At 39.9% G+C, this 26,734-nt stretch overlaps 1 protein-coding gene across 1 annotated transcript in view; it reads right to left on the bottom strand.

Annotated features, from left to right (window-relative positions):
• Window positions 1–5,593: 5,593 nt before the first annotated feature.
• LOC109021230 (protein SCAI homolog) overlaps window positions 5,594–26,734 on the bottom strand; it is a 57,272-nt gene continuing 36,131 nt past the window's right edge. The window contains exons 7-10 of the mRNA XM_019003829.2: window positions 20,235–20,326; window positions 7,035–7,217; window positions 6,800–6,936; window positions 5,594–6,090 (exon numbers count right to left, since the gene is read on the bottom strand). Of these exons, the coding sequence (XP_018859374.1) occupies window positions 5,850–6,090; window positions 6,800–6,936; window positions 7,035–7,217; window positions 20,235–20,326 (653 nt within the window). The 3' untranslated portion in view covers window positions 5,594–5,849. The remainder of the gene's footprint in view (window positions 6,091–6,799; window positions 6,937–7,034; window positions 7,218–20,234; window positions 20,327–26,734) is intronic.

Below are 26,734 nucleotides of genomic sequence, written 5' to 3'. Positions count from 1 at the left end.
ACTCTTTTGACATTTGTCATGCAAGGAGGGAAAGCATGAGAGGTACTAGAAGAGACACACGGGGAAGAGGAAGAGTCGCATAGGGAAGGCACGTGCACACACTCACCAAGATTCTAGAAGAATCTTTGTGATAGGAAGAGCAAGAGGTGGGTGACTAGGGCAACAAACACATGCCACTTGCCACATGGCAAGCATACACACATCTAAGAGGTCCAAGACTAGGTTTAGGGTTTATCAAAAGACGCATATGGCTTAAAGGTTCAATGAACCTAGACCACAAGGTGAAGCATGTCCAAAGGGCATTTAGAGTTTTGGACTTTTAAGCAAGATGACAAGCCGCATGTCACTCATGTGTGAGGATCACTTGGACTTCCCTAGGAAAATTAATCATAAAGAAGAAGGGGAAGGGATGGACTTGTGACACTTGGCATTCATGCATCAAAACCTTTTGAGATTCTCTATGTTATGGGAAAGTGGGGCTAGCATTGGAACTCAGGGAACTATATACAGGAGAGCTTAAGGGCCAGCATCCAAGGGGTCACTCTACCACTTTTCATTATCAGATCACTTGTCTCTCTCTCTCTCTCTCTCCCACCCTGGAAGGAAGCTCACCTCCCAATTTTCTCACTTTTTCTCACAAACCAAACACCACGTATGTCTCACCCATTTCCATCCAACCAACCCCACGAGTGAAAGGAGGATACCGAGATTCTATCCAAGGACAAGGAGCTCACACGGTAAGAACCACTCAAACCTCTACGTTAACCATTTTCACCTTCACACACACACATGGCTACATGAATGGAGGGTGAAGAGGTGCATGGATTTTTAGTGTTTTGCCATGACTTGGAAAGGAGCGTATGGTTAAATCCTTGTGTTAGCTTGCACAAGACATGTTCAGGAAACTAGGGTTTCCACAAGAAGGAGATCCAAACCTTCATTAGCCAAAGACGAGCAAAAACAACCTTAAGGAGGATGAGAGAACCAGCCACTATTAGGATTCAGTTAAGGTTTTCTTTTGAAAGAGCTTCGGCTAAGAAAAGAAACATCATGCATGGCGCCATGTACACACATACACACACACGCCATGCATAATTAGTGAAACACCATGACCAAGCGTTGTTAGAAAGGCATGAACATCATTCTGCCTAGGGCAACTTCTCCTAGGCCAAGTACACGGAAAACCTTTCTAGCCTCAAAAAAGCTTTACAACTGTGAGGAAGTAAACCCTAAACATGGACACACAATCAAATTAGGGTTTTGTGTTGTCACTAATGCTAATAGTTTAAATTACATTTTCAACTTACTCAATCGTGATACTTATATTTTGCTTCGGATATTTGTAAATTTACTCTTAACCTACTCTCGGATAATATTTGTATGTGACGTGTAAGTTTGCATTGTTTGTTACGCATCGTGTGAACTTTGCATTTCTTGTTAAATCAACTAAATAAAGAGATCTTTGGTATAGCATGCTTTGTATTCGATTTCACGTGATTCTTTTCATGTCTACATGCTTTTTTTCGGCCATGTATAGTTGCCATGACTAGAAAATTGTCTCTTGCATTTCGAATTGTGCATAGTTTTCAAAATAAAGGTTTGTTACATGTTTTTTCATGACTCCAAATCTTCGGGCGAGGGAATGTCCTAATGGAACTCCTCTATCCACTCTGGAGTGCATAAATTGGAAATGGAAACCCATGGGTCAACAAAGCATAGTCAGCGGATCGTGAATGGGTTCTTTTTATAGGATTTCAGAGCGAGGTAGCACCTAACACTAGTGGGTGCCATAAGATGGATGCGATGAAGGCGAAATGAGAACTACTGCATAATGATAAGAACTCTGATGTTGTCACCACCAATCAAGTGGACCAGAAAATGATGCACTAACTAGCAGGGAGCCATGAGGTGTCCACCTATATGTTACAAGGATTATAAGGCTATAAGAAATGTGTAAAATGAAAAGAAGAAAAGTGTCTCTCTAAAAAGTCAAGCATGATTTTCTGTCACAAGATTTTTGTAACGTATATACATAAGTCAAGCTTTCGGGTCAAGTATATGTGCATGCATACATTCTCATGATTTGTCTTTATATGCTGATATTATCTGCTTGTATGTTATGTGTTAACTCACTGAGATTTCCTGAAATCTCATTGTGGTAGTTTCCACTACCATTTTCCACCCAAAATGGTATAAGTTGTAACAGGTGAAGAAACCGATCATGGGGAAACGCAAGAGGCCAAATCCTCCAATAATTAAAGAGGCCCCAAAGAGCCCTGAGCTCTTGGTGGAGCTGTCTTTGGAGGATAGGCTAGAGGCAGCCGATCAGTTCATCTATGAAGTGCTTAAGTTATTTGAAGACCTGCAGAAGATTATCAACAAGGATAAGGCAAAATAGGCTCAGGAGAAGGGCTTGTAGGATTTTGACAAAAAAAAAAAAAAAAAAAACAAATGTTTAAAAAAGGGAAATGGTTTATCTTGTTGTGAACCCTCTTGTATTTGGGAGTTTGGACAAACTTATGTTTTTTGGGATTCTAAAGTTTAAATGGTACCATGACTTTTGATCTTACTTAGATTTTTATGAATTTTCGCTGTGATTATTGCATACTGCTAGAAATATGCTAAGTGCATTACATATTAATTGCTATGCACGAGAGTATGTAGCCTTGAATTACATATCCGAACACTTCAGTCACCATCCAATCCCAAGTAGGGGCTAGGGGCGTCACAACCTACCTCCACTATTCTTGGATCAATCAACACCTTCAATGTGTCTTCTGCATTGACAAAGTAGTCTGCCTTATCCATGAATCCCCAAAAAAATTTTAGTGTCTTCCTTGCCAACTATGCCATGAAGGGGCTTTTCAGCCATACCCCACCTAGAAGTGCTACATGCATTATCTTTTCATATTGATCATTTGTTGTTAGAAGTTTCTTGTTGAACCGGGTAAGACACCCCTTCAAGCTTTTGTTCTCCCACTGCTTCATCATGAGGAGGTAGGCAACCGACAGTCTCCTCCTCCTGCTCACCAAGAATTACATGAAGAACTTACTACAAAGTTCCTTGAAGCAAGTGATCGAGCCTGACTGCAAATTTCTGAATCACCCTCTCTCCACATCTTTGAGGTTTAATGAAAAAGCTCAGCATGCAAACTCCACTGGGAACCCAAGTCTCCAAGTGCCCTACTTGGTCCTTGGACTTATCATAAAGGTCTATTGGTGGGAGTTTAAATATTGGTAGGAGAGGAATTGCCATTATCTCCCCTCTATATGTCCATCTCCTTATAATTGTCCATAAGGACCCACAGGCTTTTGTGCATCATATTCTTCTCCTCCTGGTCGTTCTGGGTTGGCCCTCCTTCACTTTCGGACTCCTCATCGCACTACTTGTCCCAAGCTCGACCTCCCCCTCCCCCTCCATTGGATCCCACATCCTTTCGTTGTAGGGCTTCATTCCTCCTCTACAAGTCCTCCATCTCTGGCATGATTCTCTACAACCTTTTCTCCATCTCTGAACCTCCTATCTATTTTGTTGTTGATCTTTCTGTCCATCTCAGACATTTCCTAGTCACGAATTGTGTGAATGTGTGGTAGCAGGCATCTAGATCTCACCGTATACTATGATGCAATAGACAATATCAAACTGTTGATGCAATTTTCAGTGATGCTTGCAATACACTCAACCAGCGTACAACCAAAGTACGAACCTTGCGGAACCCAGTGGAGGATGCTTCTGATGGTTAATTCATAGAGAAATTAACTTATCTCGGTAAAGATTAAATAATCACTCAATCATCTCTAGAAAGTATCTAGTTGGCTATTTATAGCGGTTGAGGTGTTCTACTATGGGATGACTCCTTTGGCGATATTATTATTGGTGCTTAATATGGTATGTTACCTTCCAAAGCACGATTTTGATGTCAATAGTGTCCACTCGATGCGGGTATCTCACTCGGACTAATCCCATGAATTCTAATCTTAAGAGGGATATGGTTGGTTGAGTTTCCATGTTGAGTGTGGCGTCAACCTGGGTTTTATCCCTTGGCCCGAACTGTGCATTTTGTGTAGTTTTGTCCTTTAGTCGCCCTTTATCACGTGAATCCCTGGTGACTTCATTGTCTGCCAACTAGCCTTTCCTTGCCAATGATAAATTTATTTGTGCCCAACATAAACCGTTAATTTTATTCATATGGGCCAATAATTCAAAAAGCGCAAGTGCTCTTTAGGATGAATTATCGAAGAGAGACTAAACTTCGAGAGAGAAAGGATGAATTGCAGAGGAAAGGTGATGAATTGCAAATGAAGAGGGTAAAGAGTATGAGTTGTGAAAGAATCTTGAGCTTCATGATAGGGAAGATGAGCTCCAAAAGCAAAAGTGTGAACAACTTGTAACAGTGATGGTTTGGGTTAGCTGAATGGCCCATCCAGAAGGCTCTTCCCCTTTAGCTATTGCGGGTAATAGGTTGTTGTAAAAGAAATGTGCTTTGCTTAAATAAAGCATTGATTACACATAATCGGTTTTGATGGTTATGCAAAGTGAAGCTTATGCTAATGGCAATGTAAGACAAGAAGTGACCTTGGCCCACAAATGGGACATGGTTTGGGGAAGGACCCAAATTTTGGAAGACGAAAGAACTTTTTACGTCCCAGGGCAAAGAAGTCAGGCTGGGGCAAAGAAGCCAGGCTGGGATTTAAGTCAACTCAGGAAGGATCATAGAAACCAGGAAGGGATCCTTTAGAAGGAATAGTGTGCTTGCGACGTTTGAAACTCGGGCACATCACCGGATCCGACAGGACAGCGTTGGCCCACGACACAAAAGTGAGGGTAAATGAAGGTGAACACTACGACCGGAAAGTGGAACTGTAGTTCGGTTTGATTCAAGAGCAACACATGCATTTATGAGTATTTGTTCCGAATTATAATATTAGGATTGAACTATTGAGTCAAGGTTTAGATGTCGCGCTCCTTTCAGGTCCTATTACATGACGAGATAAAATCGTTGGGAGTTGCCATATAATTGATGTAAGGACCATTAGAGAAGACCCGGATATAGTTCTTGGAATGGACTTGTTATCTACACACCTCGCTACCATTGATTATCAAAGGAAGTTGGTGAATCTCAAATGACTTGGAAAACATGTTAGTAAAATTTCTCATTTCTTCTCAATTCTCGAAGGTCCTCACCCTTGAATTGAGGGCTTTCTTTCAATCTTCTCTATAAAATTACTCAAAATTTCCATCTCCTATATCCGAACTGTTACAAAAAGTACATCCCTCCTCTTGTAGGAACAAGATGAATGATCACCTTGTGGGTTCAAGATTTACTAAATGTTGTTTATTTTTTCAGATTTATTCTTTCTCCAATCAGAAAACTTGGATGACTTCAAAATTTCTTTTGATAACCGATGAAACAACCTGAGCCGCCGTCTCCTATGACGACCGACTATCATTGTAGGATACAGACTGGAATTCGACACCTCCATATCACTGGAATTAAATTGCAGATTTGGATACGGACTTCTAAGATGCAGTCATGTTAAAGTTTACTATCTGCACTACTACCATTTTGATCATCTATAGTCTCACTTAAAGTGACAAAATTGCTTATATCCTGAAGCATTTAATTTTTTCTTTTAAATTCTGTTCGAAGTTTCGGAATATATAAACATCTCCCAGTTTTACACAAATCGCCAAATTTACAACCCAGACACTTAGTATTTGAGCAAGTATATCGCGGAGACCCAGAAACCCAAGGTACAACAAACATTTTTGTAAAAACATTTGAAACCCAACAAAATAAATACATATTTTTACATATCCAAGCTCATTCTGCCCGAGAGACGTGGTTTCAATAACTTGAAATCACATCCATATCATCACCATGTCTATTTTCAGGAAGCTTCACCCCTTCTGAGAAGATAAAACTGTTCACAGCACCAAAGATGTTTGCTATCTGCATTACTGCTATTTGAGAATTGGTGGCTGTTGGCAGAACAGACGAAGGAAGAGGAGGCATACACGTAGGATGGAATTCCTTCTTATTGAAGGTTGGAGCATACAGCATTAGCACTGCCTGACAAAAGAGGAATCTGCACGAAACCCATAGGTTTGTAACCAATTTTATGTATAAAAGCAGTTGAAAAACACCGAGAGACAGAAAAAGGGGCAACAGAACGAAGGGAAAGGAAAGAAAAGAAACGACAAAAGCATTGTTCTTTTTAGAAATTCTTCTCAACATTATAAGCTTATACATATTTTCATGCATTATGAGTACATTATGAGTGGCGAGAATGCAAACATTCGTAACAAAAAGAAACTCATCATTCAAGTCATCAAATATATTGATGAATCAATAAACTTCAAATTTTTCTTATTTTAGGTTTTCCATAAATGAAAACAATAAAATATGAAAAATGAACTTGGTTTAATATCTGATTTCTAGAGCTCATTCTTTCAAATATTCTTGCCCAGCATTTTAATAACCCAAAAGCATATAGTATCTAGTAAGTTCTAATAATACATACTTGGGTAAGCCAGAAATCACTCTGCAACTGAATAGTATTAATTCCTCATTCAGACAATAGTTACTAGAAATTTTCCATTTTGAAAAGTGCAGGGTTTGCGTCAGTTGAAATAGGGGAAGTCTTAGAAAATCTAGCACCCCAATAAAGGGGAGAGAGAGAGAGAGAGAAACAGTACAAGGGTCATGACGCTTTCTATTTTGTGCATTCACAGAAAAGATAAAAAGAAATAAATAAATAAAAATTGCAAACAAACATTATGAAAGAATGAACACACCTTATGAGAAGTCGTCTTAGGAATGGATCACTTAGCGTCTGCGCCCAAACTGGATTTAGGGTGTCTGACCTTACCAAAGTCAATCCCCAGTCACTTAACGATAAGGAAAGCAGTTTCTCAGCCTTGTTAAAGGTCTCCTGAAACATTTCTTTCTTTAAAAAGTTAAAAATAAAAATAAAAAAACAGAAAAAATAAAAAGTGCCAAACATAACGGCAGAAAGTTGACATTACTGACCATCTCGATGTCAGAACCAGAAAGACCAAGCAGCAGACCAAAAGCCTGCAATGGAGCAGTGAGAAAAATTGTGAATAGGCTTCCACTTGGGTGACGAGATGAATCAGCGGCAGCAATAGGAGATGAAGAGCTTGGAGATAGAAGCATAGCAACTGGCTCTCCTTTTTCTGCTCCAACTATAGCCTGCACATAATTATAACCACGATGGTTACATTTCATATAGCTCTACCAATTAGTTGAAGGTGTATTAGAGATTCTAAGTATACAACATGAACATTGCTAGCGTATAATGAACCACCAAAATGATTAATTTTTAAGGAAAAGCATATAAATCATCTTTTAATGTCTTGAACTTCATATCTCAAGTATCATCATCAGTCATTGACTATAATTGCCCACTTGCCACCTGCCGATGATCACTGTTCCCAATAAATCTAGGGGATTGACTTTGGCAACATCATGATATCTACCAAGATCCCCAAATAACTCTTCTAACAGCTTTCGAGAATTTTCCCTTTAGATCCATTGGAATATCAATGAATAGAGCACCCAACAAACCAATGTTTGCCAATAAAATCAAGTTTTTTTCTAGATAAATTAATACCCTTCTTAGACCTAACAACTACATAACATGAAAATTCAGTTGCCTGCTTGTGGCCTGAATCAACGCTACAAAATCTTTTCACATCCTGGCCATACCTCCAAAGTCATTCCAGAAAAAATAATACCATCACACTTGTATATTAGAAGGAAAATGTAACGTGCAACTGTATACAAATAGAATACCAACTGATCTATCTGAGATAAAGACAGAACTCCAACTACTTAAGAAAATTTCCCAAACCATCTTCTCGATGATTATTTCAGGCCAAACAAAGACTTCTCTAACTTGCGAACGCAATTGCGATGCTTCCATGGAGCAATAACCCAACTGGTTACTCCTTGTTGAATTCATCGTACAAGTCAGCGTTAAAGAATGTATTTTTTAAAATTCAACTGAAGCAAAGGCCAGCCACAATTAGTGACAACTGATTATTTTTTTTTCATAAGTAAACAGTTATATTGATAAGAATAGGCATAGTCCAAATACACAAGATGTATACAAGAGGTAACACCTATTTAGGAAGAAGAAATGGAAACAAGAAATTCATGAAAATCAAGGCCACTAACATCTACAGCTGTGGCCCACAGAAATATAGTGCCGACAAAAAGGAATCTATGTTCTTCTAATGAGCGCTCCTTGTCTTCAAATATCCGGTCATCTCCTTCCATAGGCACCACAGGATATAGATTGGAACCATTTTCCACATGGCTGTGATTTGTGGAAGAAAATATCTTCCCACAGGTGCATCCAATTTACTCCAAACAACAGCATCCAATGGTGGCCTACCACGTAGACCCCACATCCTCTCAATGGTGGACCGCACTACAGAGGAAGAAAAACAATTCCGTCCCTCACTTCTGTCCTCCCACCCTGCCTCCCTCTCTCTCTCCGTCCAAGCTTCGTATACCATCCACCGAAACCCCCTCCCTCTCTCTCCTGCCCTTTTCCTCTCTACAATTTCTCTCTCCTGGTTTAACCCTGGAGACTGACTGGATATCTTCCAGCATTGACTTTCCCCACTCCGGTGATCTAACTCACCACCAGATCTGTGAGCTCAATGTTTTTTTTTTTCCTTACCATTAAAGTTGTTACACTCCTTCCACATAGCGAAAAGACTCCCTATAGAATTCGTCAATTTTTTGCCCCACAAACTAAGCCATTTAAAACGAATTAAATTGGCCAATTCACTTCTCGCTTTTTTATCTCTCAAATGCAAGATAGTTGCTACTATTTTGATTTTGTTTCCTTAAGTTTCTCATGCTTCCTTCAATGCTTTCCCTTGAGTAAAAGATAAAGCTGGCTTTCCCTGTTGAGAAATATCTGGGAAATGGTTTTCCAACATTTATAACAGAAAAAAAAAAAAAAAGATGTTTTTTTTGGGTTGTTTTCCTTCTTTAATCTTGATGAATGCCAATGTTTGGTGAAGGTTGTATGAGGGGGAAATGTGTTTGGGTGTTTTGGCAGGGTTGGTTCAGGCAAATGGGTTAACTGTAAAGAAGGGCTTTCAGAAGCCTCTGCTATTTGTCTGTTAGCAGCAAAATTTATTCGCAAAACTGCTGCTGATGCAGAATGCGGCTATTCTGCAGCTTTCATTACCTCTGCAAACAGGAATCCGAACAGAAGCTTGATCATGGCAGCAAATAGACCTCTAATTCCGAATTTGCATTCGCATTCTCAGCCTCAAGTTGATTGTAATCAGAAAAGTTCCATCTTGGGTAACATGTGGTTCAAAAACCAGAATCACTTGTCCATCTAACTCATTGACCAATTTGGCAAATGGAACTCTGTTTCCGGATATTCATTCTGAAGTTGACAACAATCAAAGAGATTCGGATTTTGCAAGTTTGTCTTATGCCAACCAAAATCGGATTTTGCACCAGTGTTGTCTGGAGCTCCTCCGTCGGTGTGACAGTTGTACGGAGTGCGGCAGCGGGGTGGGTGCAAAGTGCGAAGGTGTCGAAGGGTCTCTATTCACAGGAGGAAAACACATACACGGGTGAGGAGGGAGTTTTGCTTTTGATATGCTGTGAAGCAGTGCAGGAGTTTACTATGAGGGAGTCTGATGTGTCAAAACATTATTGGTTGCCGTTAAACCCACAGCATAGGAATTTCCGTTCCAAAGAGGAATTGTTTGTGGAATACCTTGTAAATTTGTCCAGCTGGCCAAGCTAGCTCTAATCTGCTGAACACTTCATCCCATAACATTGTAGCAACCTCACAATGCAGCAAAAGATGATCTACAGTCTCACCACTTTTCTTGCATATACAACACCAATCCACTATTATCACCCTACGTTTCCGTAAGTTATCCATCATCAAAATCTTACCAAGTGATGTTGCCCAAGCAAAAAAAGCCGCTTTGGGAGGCACCTTATTTCGCCAAATCTTTCTCCGTGGAAATTGATTATTTTGCGGTTGTATGAGTGACTAAGGCCCCGTTTGGATTGAGAAGTGACCTCAACTCATCTTATCTCATCATTACAATTTTTTCAAATTCTCATACAAAATATAATAAACAATTCAACTTTTTCAAATCGCAAACAATAATGAGATTAAAAAATAATATTCTAACAATATTTTATTCAACTCATCTAAAACCATCTCAACTTATTTCATCTCAACTCTCAATCCAAACGGGGCCTTATAAAAAGAATGAATCGAGAATGCACCTTTACCTGCAGATACCCACCATAACATGTCAGCTCCTTGAGTTCTCGGTTTCATGAAGTATATAAGGCTAAAGAACTCCTCAAAGCTACCAACCTCTCAATCTTGGGCCGCCCTAGTGAAATTCACATTCCACTAGACAAGGTTACCAAATATCTCCATACAATTAGCCACTGAAGCGCTTTAGAGCGTTATCTCCACACCACAGGTCTCTTCAAAACTTTATTCTAGAACCATCTCCCAACACCAGTCTAGTGTGCCGAGCAAAAATACCCACCCTTGTCTAATGTGCTTCTTCCACATGGCCACTCCATATACCCCATGTACCTCCCTAGTGCTTAGGGCTGTACAGGAACCGCCGGAACCGACCGTGAACAGATCAGACCGACCACCGGAGCACGGAACCGGCCGGAACCGGCAAAGAACCGGTCGGCGGTCGAGAGAAATTGAAGGAAAACCGATATCGGCGGTTCGGCGTCGGTTTGAACCCCTGGAAAACCGCTGAACCGGCCGATCCGGTCTATTTATATATATTTTTAATATATGTATATAAAACGGCGCCGTTTCACTTATAAGTGAAACGGCGCCGTTTTAAAGCTTGAAAGTTAAAAAAAAATTAAAATAGAACGGCACCGTTTGGCTTAAAAGCCAAACGGCGCCGTTTTAAGATGAATTAATAACCCCCCCCCAGGCCCCTCTTCTTCTTCCCTGCGTCATCTTCTTCCTCCTACCCTCTGCAACTCTCTTCTTCTTCCATGACAGTGACGGCGAGACAGTTCCTCCTCCTTCACAGAAAACGCCGACGGTGGACCGAAGACCGCGCCGACGCACATCGAGACCGATATGATCAGTTTTTTATCCCCAAACCATCGGTTTCGGCCGGTTCAACCTACCCATAACAGACGTCGGTGGTGTCTTGGTTTTGCACCGAAACCGACACCGAACCCATCGGTGTACAGCCCTACTAGTGCTTAAATCACAAACTTCTATAAGGCTTTTGGTTCCGTATTATATCGTCACAACCATTTCCCAAGTAAAGCTCTATTGAAAATCCTCAGATTTCTAATTCACAACCCATCAAAAGAGAATGGAGAGCTTACCTTATCCCACTTGACTACATGGAATTTGAATTTATCTCCCAAACCACTCCAAAATATAAGTGTATCATCTGCAAACAAGTAACAAATGTTCAGAGAACCCCTATTGGGGTCACCAACCAAGAATCCATTGATAAAGCCACTATTAACCAAGACTAATATCATTTCTGCTAAGGGCCTCCATAACAATGACAAACAAGAGTGGGGGCAAACGTTCCAGACCTCGGATACCTCTACCGATCGTAATCGCCTCCATGAGGAAGATCAGCCCGTAGAAGATAGTGAGCTTGCAATAGAACATAAGCTAAACAAGATGAGGATGATTTTGTATTACGACTACGATTTGGACACAACATTCTACATGTCACAGGACTCGATAATAGAGGAGGAGGATGAAGTGTCATTCCCTTCATCATTCAGGATTCCACAGATACCAGTAAGAGGTAAATTTTGAGTAAGATTGACACCCTTATTCTTTTAGTGAATTTTTCACAGTTAATGGTTGTGATGCCGATTTCGAGGACGAAATCTTTTCTTAGGGGAGGATGTGACGACCTGAATTTTTGCAAAAATCCTCACTTTTTTTTTTATTTACTTTTATTTAATTTTAGCTTAGTTAGAGTTGGCCCAATGTTTTGACAAGCCAAGAAGATGCTAGAACCATGAAGGAAACACTTGGACCTGACAGCATGGGCGTCCAAGCCCAATAGAGGCCCAAAGGGGCTAAGAGGTAATCGGTCATTAAGGGGCAAAAAGGGAATTAGGCAAAACCTTGACTAGGGTTTAGGGCATGGTGGCACCTACTTGGGAGAAGGAAGGCTATTTTATGCTTTCACTATAAATCTCATCATTTGAAACCTAGGGAAGGGGCACTCTTGGTTAGCACAAAGTTGCCACTTGGCAACCATGCATGAAGGCTTCTAGAAGAAGCCAAAGAAAGGGAATAGAATGAAGGGTTAGGCACACATAGGGCACAAGCCCCACTCAACCACCCACATGCCACATGGCTCACATGCAAGTCCACCTCTAAGATACAATGAACCTAGACATGAAAGTGGAAGAAGGGGAAGAGGAACATGGGGGATACCAAGGGCCTCAAGCACAAGTCTCCAAGAGACCTTAGGGATTCGGCCAAGGGCTTCACACCTATCCAAGGGAAACCAACCATCACTTTGCCATGTCTCATGCATGCACTAAGGTTGGGGATTTTCCAGAAGAAAGAAATTATGAGGAAGAGGTTGCATGGGGAAGGGGCACATGCACTCCCCAAGGTTTTAGAATAATCTTTGTAAAAAGAGAGGAAGAGAGAGGGTCAGCTATGGGCACAAACACACACACACACACACACCACTTGCCACATGACAAGCATGCACACGTCTAACCCTAGGTTTTGGTTTAGGGTTTTTGTAAAAAGGCATACATGCCCCAAAGGTTCATTGAACCCAGACACAAAAGGAGGATGCAAAGGGACTTTTAGGGTTTTGGAATTAGGGCAAGAACACTCCACTTGTCATGCATGATGAAAAAGCAATGATCGTGAGGGAAAATGGGAAGTTTCAGCCAAGAGAGGAAGGGCATGCCATATGACGCCCATGCACATAGACTATTGAGTTTCCAATGTCAGAAATGATGATAGGAGAGAGAGAGTGTGTGGGAAATTGAGAAGTATATAAGGACTTCTTATAGGGACCGGCGCCCTACACCGCCCAAAGAAGTCACCGAAAGGTCATTTTGTGATTTTTCAATAAAGCTCCTCACCTCCCTTCTCTCTCAAGCACGTCCACCATAGGGGAAGAACAAGTCATTTTTCTTTCACTTTCTCTCCAACCAAACATTACCCACACCCATACCATCTCCATTGATCCAAACACACGATGGAGAAGAGAAGCAAGAAGCCCACGTTAGAAGGAAATCTGCACAGTAACAACCACTAAGTCTCTACTATGTTCATTTATTCAAAGCACACATGTTCACAAGGATTCGCTTCGGAAGGAAGATCCCACTCTTATCTCGAAATTTGAAGAAGATTAGAGTGTTTAAGGTTTCGTTTGGATTGTTGTCAAACCATGGAAAAAAGGGTTTTCCTTGAGAGGAAAACCAACCCGCCATTAGCAAAGCATGAGTGAACAAGAGAGACTTTCGGCCACCATTTAGTCCAAACTAGGGTTTCCTTTCTCTATAAGGTTTCGGCCATGAGAGTGATGATCAACACACACGGCAACACGCATCACACACACGTCTGATTAGGGTTTATGATTTCCTTATTTCTAATAAGTTGAACAAATTTTTTCAGCTTGCTTGATCGTGTTCTTTACGTCCGATTTTGTAAGTTAGCTCTTAACCTACCTTTGGATAATGTTCGTATGTATTGGGTAAACTTTGCATGTTATCAAACAAATTGGGTTATGGAATTGTTGAATATCAAATGTTCTATATGCGAGTTCTCATGTCATTGCCATTCTTGTATGTGATGTTTAGAGATATTGTGATACTCGGCCTTAACTAGTTTGCCATGCTTGTATTTGTTGTCTATGGATAGTGTGATACTTGGCCTTAACTAGTTTGCCAAGATCCGAATGATGTTGCTTATCATGCTAGGCACCGAACGTTGTTTTATGTCAAGTATATTGTGTGTTCCAATGTTTTCAAGCCATAAATGTGATATGTTTAAAGGTGTTGCATGAAATTGTGCATGACCATGCATGATCGGGTCTTTCATAAAAGAAGAAAAGTCTCAAAGTTCATGTCATATGCATTGCGGGTTGTGCATCGTTTCTCAAAAGAGTACGTCATTTCATGTTTTATCACAACCCAAAATGCTAGGACGGGAGAATGTCCTAGTGGAACTGCTCCGTTATGATACCCTATATGATAAGGATAATAGTAGGTGGTTTAAGGGAATCTCACATTGCTTATGAAGGAGAAGTTCATGCTCTTTATAAAGTTTCAATAGGGCTCTAATTATATCATTGACTAATCCTTTTGGAGGATATGCCATGTGGTTTGGACTTTCCATTGGGGCGTTACAAATGATATCAGAGCATATCTCAACCAGAAATGTGGAATTTGAGACATGCCACCTACGATGGACTGGCCCGACGAGGAGGTCGGGAATTTGAGAGGGGGGGAAAGAGATTGTGATATCCTATATGATAAGGATAAGGGTAAGTGGTGTATGAGATCTCAGATTGCTTGAGAATGAGAAGTTCTTGCTCTTTATAAGGTTTCAATGGGGCTCAAATTGTATCATTAACTAGTCCTTTTAGAGTATAGGTCATGCAAGTTGGGCCTTTCATTGGGGCATTTGTATCAGAGCCTATATCAACCAGAAATGTGGGACTTGAGCCGTGCTACCCATGACAGACTGGCCCAATGAGGATGTTGGGAATGTAAGGGGGCCAGTTTGGGATACCCCGCATTATAAGTATAAAGGTAGGTGATGTATGAGATCCCGCATTACTTGAGAATGAGATGTTCTTACTCTTTATAAGGTTCCAATGAGACTCCAATTGTATCATTGACTAATCCTTTTGAAGTATAAGCCATGTGGTTAGGACATTCCATTGGGTCGATGAAGCACAGTCGGCGGACCTCTACTTATCGCATTCGCCTCTGTGAGGAAGCTCAACCCATAGAAGATAGTGAGGTTGCAATAGAACATAAGCTGAATGAGATGAGGGTGAATATGTATTACGACTACGATTTGGACACAATATTCTACACGTCACAAAACTCATTAACAGAGAAGGAGGATGAAGTACCATTCCCAGCATCATCTGAGGATTCCACAGTTACCAGTAAGAGAGATAAGTTTCTAGTAAGATTGACACCCTTATTCTTTTAGGGAATTTTTCACAGTTAATAGTTGCAATGCCGATTTTGAAGACAAATCTTTTCTTAAGAGGAGAGGATGAGGCAACCTGGATTTTTTTTATTATTTATTTATTTATTTTAGCGTAGTTAGAGTTGGCCCAATGTTTTGACAAGCCAAGAAGATGCTAGAACCATGAAGGAAACACTTGGACCTGATAGCATAGGCGTCCAAGTCCAATAGAGGTCCAAAAGGGGCTAAGTGGTAATCAACCATTGAGGGGGGCAAAAAGGGAATTAGGGAAAACCCTAACTAGGGTCTAGGACGTGGTGGTGCCTACTTGGGAGAAGCAATGCTATTTTGTACTCTTGGTTAGCACAAAGTTGCCACATGGCAACCACGCATGAAGGCTTTTAGAAGAAGCCAAAGAAAGGGAAGAGAATGAAGGGTTGCATGGGGAAAGGGCACACGCACTCCCCAAAGTTCTAAAAGAATCTTTGTAAGAAGAGAGGAAGAGAGAGGGTCGGCTATGGGCACACACGCCACTTGCCACATGGCAAGCATGCACACACCTAACCCTAGGTTTTGGTTTAGGGTTTTTGTAAAAAGACATACATGCCCCGAAGGTTCATTGAACCTAGACACAAAAGGAGGATGCAAAGGGACTTTTAGGGTTTTGAAATTAGGGCAAGAACATGCCACTTGTCATGCATTATATAGAATCTTTTGGTTTTCCAAAGAAAAACAATGATCACGAGGGAAAGTGGGAAATTTCGGCCAAGAGAGGAAGGGCATGCCATGCCCATAGACTCTTGAGTTTCCAATGTCAGAAATGATTATAGGAGAGAGAGTGTGTGGGAAATTGAGAAGTATATAAGGACTTCTTTTAGGGGCCGGCGCCTACACCCCAAGTTCATGTCAATTGCATTTCGGGTTGTCAATCGTTTCTCAAAAGAGTATGTCATTGGCTGGGTTTGGATTAACAAACCTACTTATCTCATCTCATCTCATCATTACAACTTTTTCAAATTTCCATACAAAATATAATAAACAATTCAACTTTTTCAAATCTCAAAATAAAAATAATGCTAAAAAATTACATCTAACAATATTTTATTCAACTACTATTCAAAACATCTCATCTCATCTCATCTAAACTGTCTATCTAAACTCAACCTTCATGTTTTGTCACAACCCCAAATACTAGGACAAGAGAATGTCTTAGTGGAACTCTTCTATCTACTATGCATAAATTGGAAATGGTAACCCCTGGGTCGACGAAGCACAGTTGGCAGTTTCTAAAGGACATCAGAGCGAGGTAGCACCTAATGCTAGTGGGTGCCATAAGATGGATGTGGTGAGGCGAAATACGAACTGCCGCATAATAATAAGAACTCTGATGTAGTCACCACCGGTCAAGTGGGCCGGAAGTGATGTGGTAACTAGCAAGGAGCCCACGGTGCGTAGGGACGCCTGAGGTGTCCACCCATATGTTACAAGGACAATATCTTAGTAAGAAATGTGTAAAATGAACAAAAGAAAAGTGTTTTTCTGAAAAGTCAAGCATGATTTTCTGTTACAAGATTTCACTGTTACTGATTTCTGAAATGTACAATGTTTTTTAGGTCAAGTACATGTCCATGCATTCATTTTCATGGTTTGCCTTTATATGCTGATATTATTTGCTTGTATGTTATTTGTTAACTTACTAAGATTTCCCGAAATCTTACCATAGTAGTTTCTACTATAAATCCCCATCCGAAATGGTAGAAGTTGTAACAAGACAAGGAACCGACCATAGGGAAACGCAAGAAGTAGGATCCCGCAATAGTTTAGGAGGCCTCGAATAGCCCTGAGCTCTCGGCAAAGCCATCCTTCAAAGATAGGCTAGAGGCAGCCAATTAGTTCATATGTGAAGTGCTAAAGCTATTTGAGGATTTGCAGAAAATCATCAACAAGGATAAGGCAAAGCAGGCTCAAGAAAATCATCAGCCAATCAGTTCTCCTGAACATTCACTTGGAAACCTTATAACATTAAAGTCACCTCCTATGCACCATGGTAAATCCCACCAACTATGTACTCCAGCAATTTATTCCCATAAAAGTCTTCTACTGCTGTCCAAATGCAGCTCCTAAATACCACACTCTTAAAGGAACATGCCACTATATACTCCCCAATTAATTCCTCCATTTTCTCCACCACCCTTCTATCCCACATTACCAAGACACCACCTGAAGCCCCATCGAAAGCAAGATAAGCCCCAATCCACATATGTACAGCTCCATAAACTTCGCACGATTCTCCTTGCAATAATTTTAGCTTAGTTTCCTATAAGCACACAATGTCCGTCTTCCATTCACAAAGCAAGTTTTTTACCCGAATGCACTTATTTGCCTCGTTAAGCCCTCAAATATTCCAATAAATGCTTTTAAGCTTCATAAAGATGGTGCTAGTGCCCTCCCTTTGGGTCTTTCTTGCATGAGCTTGAGCTACCCTCATAGTTGAGAGGCCATGTGAACCTCTTTAGCTCCCTCTGTTTTTTTAGAACCTGATTTCTTTAGCCGAACATGTCCAACTTCAATGGCTGTAAGCAAGGCCATGAATTATTCCTCAAAACCCTCACATTCAATTCCCATACAATGCTGGATTTCTTTTACCTTATGTAACACCCAATCAGAGACGCTAGACTGACTTGGCAACAAACAGTTTAGGGGTATGGGCTCCCCCACAATGTCAATCTCGTCCCTGGGTGTCCACTGTGACTGTGTCGACACCCCCATTTCTTCCTCAGCACAAATAGGTCAACCATCCCACTCAGAGGAGTCAAGTGTGGGGACTAACATCCGTGATGGCCCTAGATTCTCTCCCTTGTCACTCCCAACCTCTGAAAATAACACACGGGCTACATCCAGGGCTGAAAACCCTTCGCCGAAGAAGCTATCAACTAAAGCTCAAGAAAGGGCTCTCCCCTGCTGTCCGCCAGCCTTGTCTATCCTTGTTGGGCCTAAGACCCAACACTCAACGATGCGCTTCAATGGGAAATTTTTTTGGTTCTGCCAACATTGACACTACCTCCGTCGTATCCACCAGCTGGAGCATCGTCGAAGGTTGCTTGACAGGGAGGAAGGCTACCAGGATCCAACACTCCATCCTTCATCAAAACAAAAACCTTTAATTCTATAACTGAAATTAATATCCGTACGGAGGATATATCAATAAATGGAGAAAAGGTGTCCTCATAATCAATACCATAGGTTTGTCTACATAACCTTAAGAACAGTATATATAATATTATATTGCTTAAACCCAATTGCAATCACCCATTTGCTTCCCAAAGGGTAATGGAACAAAATCCCAACTTCCACTATGATGTCAGACATCCATTTTATATAAGTTAAGAAAGAAGCCTCTTTGTTTATGATACAACTATGAGATTAGGGTTTTCCACAACAATAGCAGCATAGATTTACTTCCACGCACTCAATGGCAGCATAAAAAATTGCAATGGCACACACAACATGCATGATTTTGTAATTACCAAGAATCAAAATGACAGCACACCACAAATAGTATGACAGGGAAGCCTGTCCACCACATTCGTCAGACAAAACCCTATAACAAACAACAGCGCAAGAATCAACTTCAATCACAGCAACTAAAACAACAGTAGAGCCTACCACACAGGAGCCATGCAATAATGACGATGGTATCTTCAATTATGATTGTCGACTTTGAGGGAGCAATGTTGGTAAAAGCACATTTAAGCGCATAGTGCTTTCCTCACCAAAAGCGAAGCACATTAACAAAAGTGCACAAAGCGCACTCTTTTGTCCTTTACTGGTTTCAAACAATTAGATAGATATGGAGAAAAATAAAAATCAAATTCTTATTTGATTAAATAATTTAGTAGGGTGGGGATAAAGATTTGTTCAAGGAAGGATTGAGATGATTGAGATTTTTATTAGTTTTCATAAATCATAACTGAAAGAAGGGAATAGGATATTCCCGTATCAATCAGGATCTAAACAAATGTTTTTTAAAGTAATTACACACATCAACTATATTCGCTTCTATGTTAAATGCTTAAGTTTAGAGATCACAAATTTCATTTCACAAAGATTAATAAATTCTTCAATTACAGAGAACAAGAAACAAGATGTATCCTTCTATTGTTTATAAAATGGTTTACATTAGACTCCAGAGCGTTCTCTCTGTGAATTCCTTCCACTGTCAGTGGCCCAAGTCACATATGAGCTCATACTCCAAAAGGTCTAGTAAGTGTACAAATGGAGCCCCTTGAAATCATTATAAAAGGCTTGAACTTCATCCTCCCAAGCAATGTAGTCTCGAGTTTCAAAACTGGTGTAATGCCAAAAAATCACCCTTGCCCTTCCCCATCCCAATACACAAGCAAGCTAAAACCTACTCACAACTTCCTCCAATGAACAAGACCAGACAGATCAAAAACCAACACACACCCGTAGTGTAGTGTACATGTAACCTTTGAAATGTCACTATCTCTGTTGAACCACCAAACACTACTACCTGCACGACTCTCTTTAAGTGCAAACCCAGCTTATATCCAAATGGGGCCAACCAATATACATGAACAGATAAATAAGTTCAGAAGCTAAACCAAATCCAACCAAAATAAAAGCAAGTTAAAGGCACAGATTTACCCACCACTCAAATCCAGCAAAAGTATCATCAATAGCAAAATATCCAATGGCCAATTTCAAATACAAAAAACCCACATGTCAAAACTCAGTGTTCCACCACCAAGTACATCCAACTGTATACCAGAACTACCCAAATAGACCAAATATCATCAATAAAAGAATAATAAAGAAATGTGTTGTTAAAGAGAAAACCTCATTGGAAGCACCTCAACAGGGCAACCTAAATTGCATCCACACACTTCATATCAATAATGTAAAACTAGCAACAGACAACTATTAGTTCACTTTAGCAATATACATGTAAAACTCACAAGCCCAAAAACTAGGAGTATGAGACTTGCCTTGAATGCTTCACTGTTGTCACTATCAATAACCAAAAATAGAGGTCTTCTTGTAAATGGAACAAAGTCACATGGGTAAATGTAGTTTAATCCTGGAATAAAAACAGCTAGTTATTGTAAGAAAATTTGTTCCATAGTTTAAGTAAAATCATGAAAAATGCAATTCCATAGTTGGAAGATTTCTCATACCAGTACATCGAAAGCTACAATAATATTAATAAACATGGTTGGGATAGTTAATAAGAATATTCTACTCTACCATTTCAACCTTTCCAGATTTATTCTTCAATTCAGCATAGAGGTATATCATTTTTTAATCATCCCATCAATGTCCTGTTAAATCTGTAGATGTGCAATAAGATTATCTTGTTGTAATTAGCACCATCAACATTATACCCAAGACATGACCAAATATCCAAGTCGAGCCATCTAATTTACAAATGATGTGACATGATACTGATTCCATATCGCTCTTACCCAACTAGCCCTGCTTATCTATTCTTTATTCGCAAGTCAATAATTTAGGAGTTTCTTGCATCCAATTTATCATGGAGATTGTAACACTCCTAATTATTTTGAATTTCGTTGAACTTAATTAAAAGTAGATGTAGATTTTCATAGGACATTATGTGGTAAAATCATATTTAGATGCAATACCATAACAATTGGTGGTATCAAAGCCATTCTAATCCATTGTGGAAAGACAAATTAACAACCACAAAAATGGAGAACGTGATTAGAGGCTTAAAGGAAACTAGCCATAAGCATGTGGACAAAATTCTGGCTGGGACGGAGGTGACAATGTAAACAACTGAATAATACAGGGACAATAACAGTTGTAGCCTACGTATAAAACATAATGGCAGCCCTTGACCATGAGTGTGGACTGCTCAACATACAAGACCATTCAAGGAAAGGGTCCTTGGTAGAGTTTGGAAAAAAACTTGGCAATTACATCCCTTGTAATTGCTGGGAAGCATTCAAAACCGACATAGATTCAATAATATGGATCCAACAGTCGGTTATGTGATTAAGATTCCCGAGCTTTTTTTATGGTGAAGAGCCAAATGGATAGGTCCATCAAGCCAAGCAATTCTTTCAATTTAATCTGATCCCGATATACAAAAGGTTCTGATAGCCTCCTTTAATTTGACAAAGAAGGCATAATGGTATCAATGGCTAAAGAAAAGTTAAGATGCCTTGACTTAGAATGAGTTCACCAAAGCCGTTGATGATCAATTTGGTTCAAGATTACATGAGGATTATACCAAACTTCTTATCAAGTTCACTAAACTTCTACAACTTGCGATTGTCACTTTCACTTCGAAAAGCTTGCAAATTGAACAACCGATTTGACAATAACCTTTTTGTGATAAATTGATAAGTGGCATGAAGAGTCGAAGCATGGTGTTTGAGTGTCTCACCCAACCAATGTGGCAGCTACTATCTTGTTGGCTAGGCCTAAGGAGGACGCGTTATCTACCTTGCGCTGGCCAAGTAAATTCATCACAGCACAAGCCCTTAACAATTCATCATAGGGTCCAAAACAACTGATCCCACCGGAGGATAAATATGACTAAAAGTTCACTTCCAGGTATCGTTGCAAAACTCAGAAGTTATTTCTTGTTACACCCGAAACCTAGGGATTCTATTTTAGGAAACAAGGGTTTTACTTTGTAACACCCTGTCCCCCTAGGTTTAAGAAAAACATCATTTTTTTTTTTAAATCTAGGGAAGCCAGAATGCCAGTAGCCTTTAAAAATCATTTACATAAAAGCACAGTATAAATGGTTCTATAATTTAAAATAAAACATACTTCATTAAAATTTAAAAAGAGAGTCTGCGAAAGCACATATTGATAATCATTCAAGTCTCGTGTGCTTAACAAAATAAACTTCATTACTGAAAACATAAAACTAAATATCTACTTATAAAAAAAAAACATAAAACTAAATATCTCATAAACTCCCTATGCCTCTATTTCATCTCCCCAAGTCAAGTCCCGTCCTGCAGCATCATTCTTACATTTACCATAACCTGGGGTGGTTAAAAAATTTAAACATATAAAAAAATGAGTCAATACTCAATAAGAAATACATCACGCAGTAAAAATAAGATAAGCATAGGGTTTCATCGAAAAACATGCATACTCATAAATACATAAATAACCATGAATATGAATTGTGCAAACTGCCTCAACTTGTCTTTCACATTCCTTATTGGTTGGTACCCACTGTTGACCTCTAGGAGTTAGGGTTAGTGAGTCTTGAAAATTCCGATTTCACCTATGGCTGCAGGTTGAAAATTCATACATAGGCAGCAACACCGAGTGCACTACCATTGTGTCCATCCTAGCAATGCAATATGGGAACTGTTTCAAGCCAATGTGTATTCCGCCCTTTTTATAGATAGAGTAGAATTGAAGCATCTGAGGCTGCATTAATCGGGGATACACGACAGAAGGAATTGTCCCCTTAACCTCATGCTTCACTATCATAACATAGGCCATTATGTATCTTGACTATCATACCTCATCATAAACATACATGCATACTTTCTTGTCATATACTATCTTATTATATCTTGTCATATCATGGGTTTTACATGAAATCATAACCTTTCATTAAACGTTGTCATGCATGATTCCTTGTATCCAATCGTGATTTTTTATAAAATATCTTGATACAAAATTCCTCACATACAATAATAACTTTTCATAGATATTTTGATGCATGACTCCTCACATAAATCATGACTTTTCATCAAATATCTTGATGCGTGACTTCTCAATAAAATCATAATTTCTCATAATATATTATAATGCATGGAAACCACGTAAAATCATGACTTTTCATAAAATATCGTGAAGTATGTCATACAAACTAACATGAAACTTATGCATAAAATCATGGCATTTATAAATTTATCACGACTTGGGCATGTAAAGAGGGGCTTCCAATGAAGCGTCGTATATACATAATACTTTTATAAAAGACGTGTCATTCACTGTACATATGTGTAAGGGATGATCATGATACTTACATAATTTAGAAAAAATGTGTGATACTGAAGGGCATGACCATATTACTTACATGATTTAGAAAATATGCGTGACAATAAAGGGCGTGATCATATTACTTACCTAGCAACTCTGGACATCAATTAGCGCGTCAGTAATCACTTATTCAATAAATATGTAATCATGTCAATTTATAATCCTATATATCATCTCTTAGTTGGACACCCAAACGCCTATTGAGTTCCTAAACATTCCATTGGTCCTTAACTTTTGCTAGATCACTTCGATCATTTTAGTCCATCATCCTCCAACACAATTCATACCTATGCCCTCTAAGATCTTCAAACCTAATCCCGTCTGAGCATGACTATGAATGCTATTAACACTTAGTCATTTGAGTTTATATGACCCTATCCTTAATGCATCCGTCCATGTTCAAGCCTATACGATATGTCACCCAAATTGCTCATGATCTCTCTATGTAAAATCTGTCCCAATGTTTAAACCATCAAAATCATGGGTCTACTGTGAGAACCAAGAAAAACCTTTGAGTTAAGCTCGTAACAGTAAAAGAGAGATGGGATCCTAGAAAAATTCAAACTTTTGTTTGAGATCCTTTTAGATCAAGAGAAAGATGAACTTATCACAATTAGGACCCCTAGACTTAGAAAAAAAATTTAGGTGCCACGTGGCAACCCCTAGAATGCCATTTGGCAACTTATAACACCTCAAGAAAGTTGCAAAAAGTTTTCTCAATACAAGAGGCCACACTTACAGTTAGCGGAAATAGGGATAGAAAGTAGGTAAGGAGGTTAGATAAAGTGCTTTTGATGAGAGTTAATCTACCACCCTTGGACAAATATATATGTTTCCACCCAGCCAATCTTCTTTAAATTTTTTTTAACACACCATTCCAAATAAAGTTTTTCTTAAAAGCAGCCCCCAATGGAAGACCGAGGTATTTCAAAAGCAGCAAAGCAAACTTACAACCCAAGATATTAGCCAAGCCCTGAATATTGTTCACACCACCCACAGGAACCACTTCAGACTCAGAGAGATTTACCTTCAAGCCTGAAACCGCTTCAAAGCAAAGTAATACAGCCCTCAAGTATTGCATATGATCACTGTCCAGCTCACAAAACAGTAGTGTGTCATCAGCAAAGAGAATGTGAGCTATAGTAACACGTACCACAGAAAATCCAGCAAGGAAGCCTCCATTAAGTGCAAAGGGGAACCCCTTGTCTTAATCCCCTAGAGCTGTTAAAGAATCCTTCTGATGCTCCATTCACCAAAACCAAATAACAAAATGTAGTTATACAATGTCTAATCCATGAAATCCATCTATCCCCAAAACCACACCTCCCAAGTAAATAACATAGAAAATCCCAATTAAAATGGTCATAAGCCTTTTTCCTTGTCTAGCTTGCACAAGAGCCCGGGTGTACCCTCCTTGATTCTACAAACTAGGCATTCATTGGCAATCAACACCAAATCCAAAATTTGCCTCCCCTTCACAAACACATTTTGAGATTTTGAAATAATACCAGTCGTAACAATACTTATGCGATTAGCAAGCACCTTTGAGATAATCTTATACACCCCATTAATGAGACTAATAGGCCAAAAAATTTCGCCTCCACAGCCCCAACTTTCTTAGGGATAAGAGCAATAAAAGACGCATTAATGCCTTTTTCGAATGTACCAAAGGTGTATAGCTCCTGAAAAACCTGCATAATATCCCCACCCCCACCACATCCCAACAATCATGATAAAAGGCCATCGAAAACCCATCTGGACCTAGGGCTTTATCCATGGCCATCCCACGAATCATCTGAAGAACCTCATCCGCTTCAAAAGCTCTGTCCAACCACATAGAGTTTAACTGATCAATAGTCTCAAAATGCATACCATCAAGTTTGGGTCTCCAAGGGGATTTTTCAGCAACGTCTTTGTAAAAATTGACAATGTGGTTCTTAATAGCATCATAATCAGAGTAAACCTGTCCCTCAACCTAAAGCACCTTGATAGCATTATTCCTACGATGAGAATTAGCCACCTGGTGGAAAAATATAGTACATCAGTCCCCTTCCTTCAGCCAAAGGGCTCGTAACTTTTGTCTCCATGAAAGTTCCTCCATAGTAGCACCTTCTCTAGCTCCGAAGTGATGGCCAATTTCCTGCAAGAGTCCTCATAAAGAGGAGCGCTCACCTCCCTTTCCTCCAAATCATTTAATTCCTCCATAAGAGGGCATTTTTTACTATTAGACCAAGTGTACACGCCACCTACAAGTGGTAAATCCACCAAGTCCATATCGAAGATAAATTGAGAAAACTCACTCATTGCTTGGCTATAATAGCTTTCTCCCGATCTTTCACTAGGGAACTGAGTGATGTTAAAGTCACCACCAATACACCACGATAAAATTCCACCAGCTACCCAAACCCGCAAGCTCCTTCCATAAAACCTTCCTATGTGTGTCCACATTTGGCCCATACACACCAGCAAAAACGCAACAAAAATCGTCCTCCACATTTTTGAACGAACACGCCACAATATAATTTCCAGCACACTCCTAGATAGACTCAACCACCCTCGAGTCTCACATAATAAGGATAGCCCCAGATGCTCGCTCAGAAGCAAGGTACACCCATCACACAAATGGACAGCCCCAAATGCAACTGATGATGCTACGATCCAGGAATTCCATCTTGGTTTCTTGCAAACACACAATATCCAACTTCCAGTGGAATAATAGATTCTTCAACCGCAATAAGCTGAATGTTCCAAAACAGAATTCTAGGCTTCATGGGTAGAAACATCATTTCCCTCGAATCTACCTTTGCTAGTACTCCCCTCCCGTCTGTCATAATTGACTGAACAAGGGAGACGCTTCAGCTCCCTCTTTTTCCTAGAAGCATATCTAGGGGATTGAAACCGACCCTCCTCAATAGCGATAAGTAATGCCCTGAATTGCTCCTCAAACCCGTCACAAGAAATCCCCATGCCCCTGAATATCCTTCACTTTCTAAGTCACCCAATCCAATGGTGAGCCTCCCGTTGTAAGCAAAGGAGACAAGGTATATAACGGTTCCAGGTCTACCTCAGCCTCCTTAAACACCATTGAAGAGAGTAATTCACATCCTCTGACTTAGATGAAAAATCAAGAGACATTGACTCCTTTTCACCGACCCTCATGCCGCTCTCTACCCCAACTACTGTCCCTTGGACTGACTAAAGCTGCCCAGAGACCATCGCTGAAGAGAAAATCACCTGAGCCTCTTCCCCACTACCCATCAACCTTGTCTGTGGATGCTGTGACTAAGATCCCACGTCCGCCAGTGAGAAAATACCCGAGTCTCTTCCCCACTACCCATCAGCCCTATTTGTGGCTGCTGTGACTGAGATCCCAAATCTGCCGGTGAGAAAATGTTGAGATCCATTTCTGGATCAGCTATCAGCAACCTCATAATCACCTTTTGAG

The sequence above is a fragment of the Juglans regia genome, chromosome 12, assembly GCF_001411555.2.
Source record: "Juglans regia cultivar Chandler chromosome 12, Walnut 2.0, whole genome shotgun sequence".
In the NCBI taxonomy this organism is placed as follows: Eukaryota; Viridiplantae; Streptophyta; class Magnoliopsida; order Fagales; family Juglandaceae; genus Juglans; species Juglans regia.
This window is presented reverse-complemented; position numbering and strand designations above follow the sequence as displayed.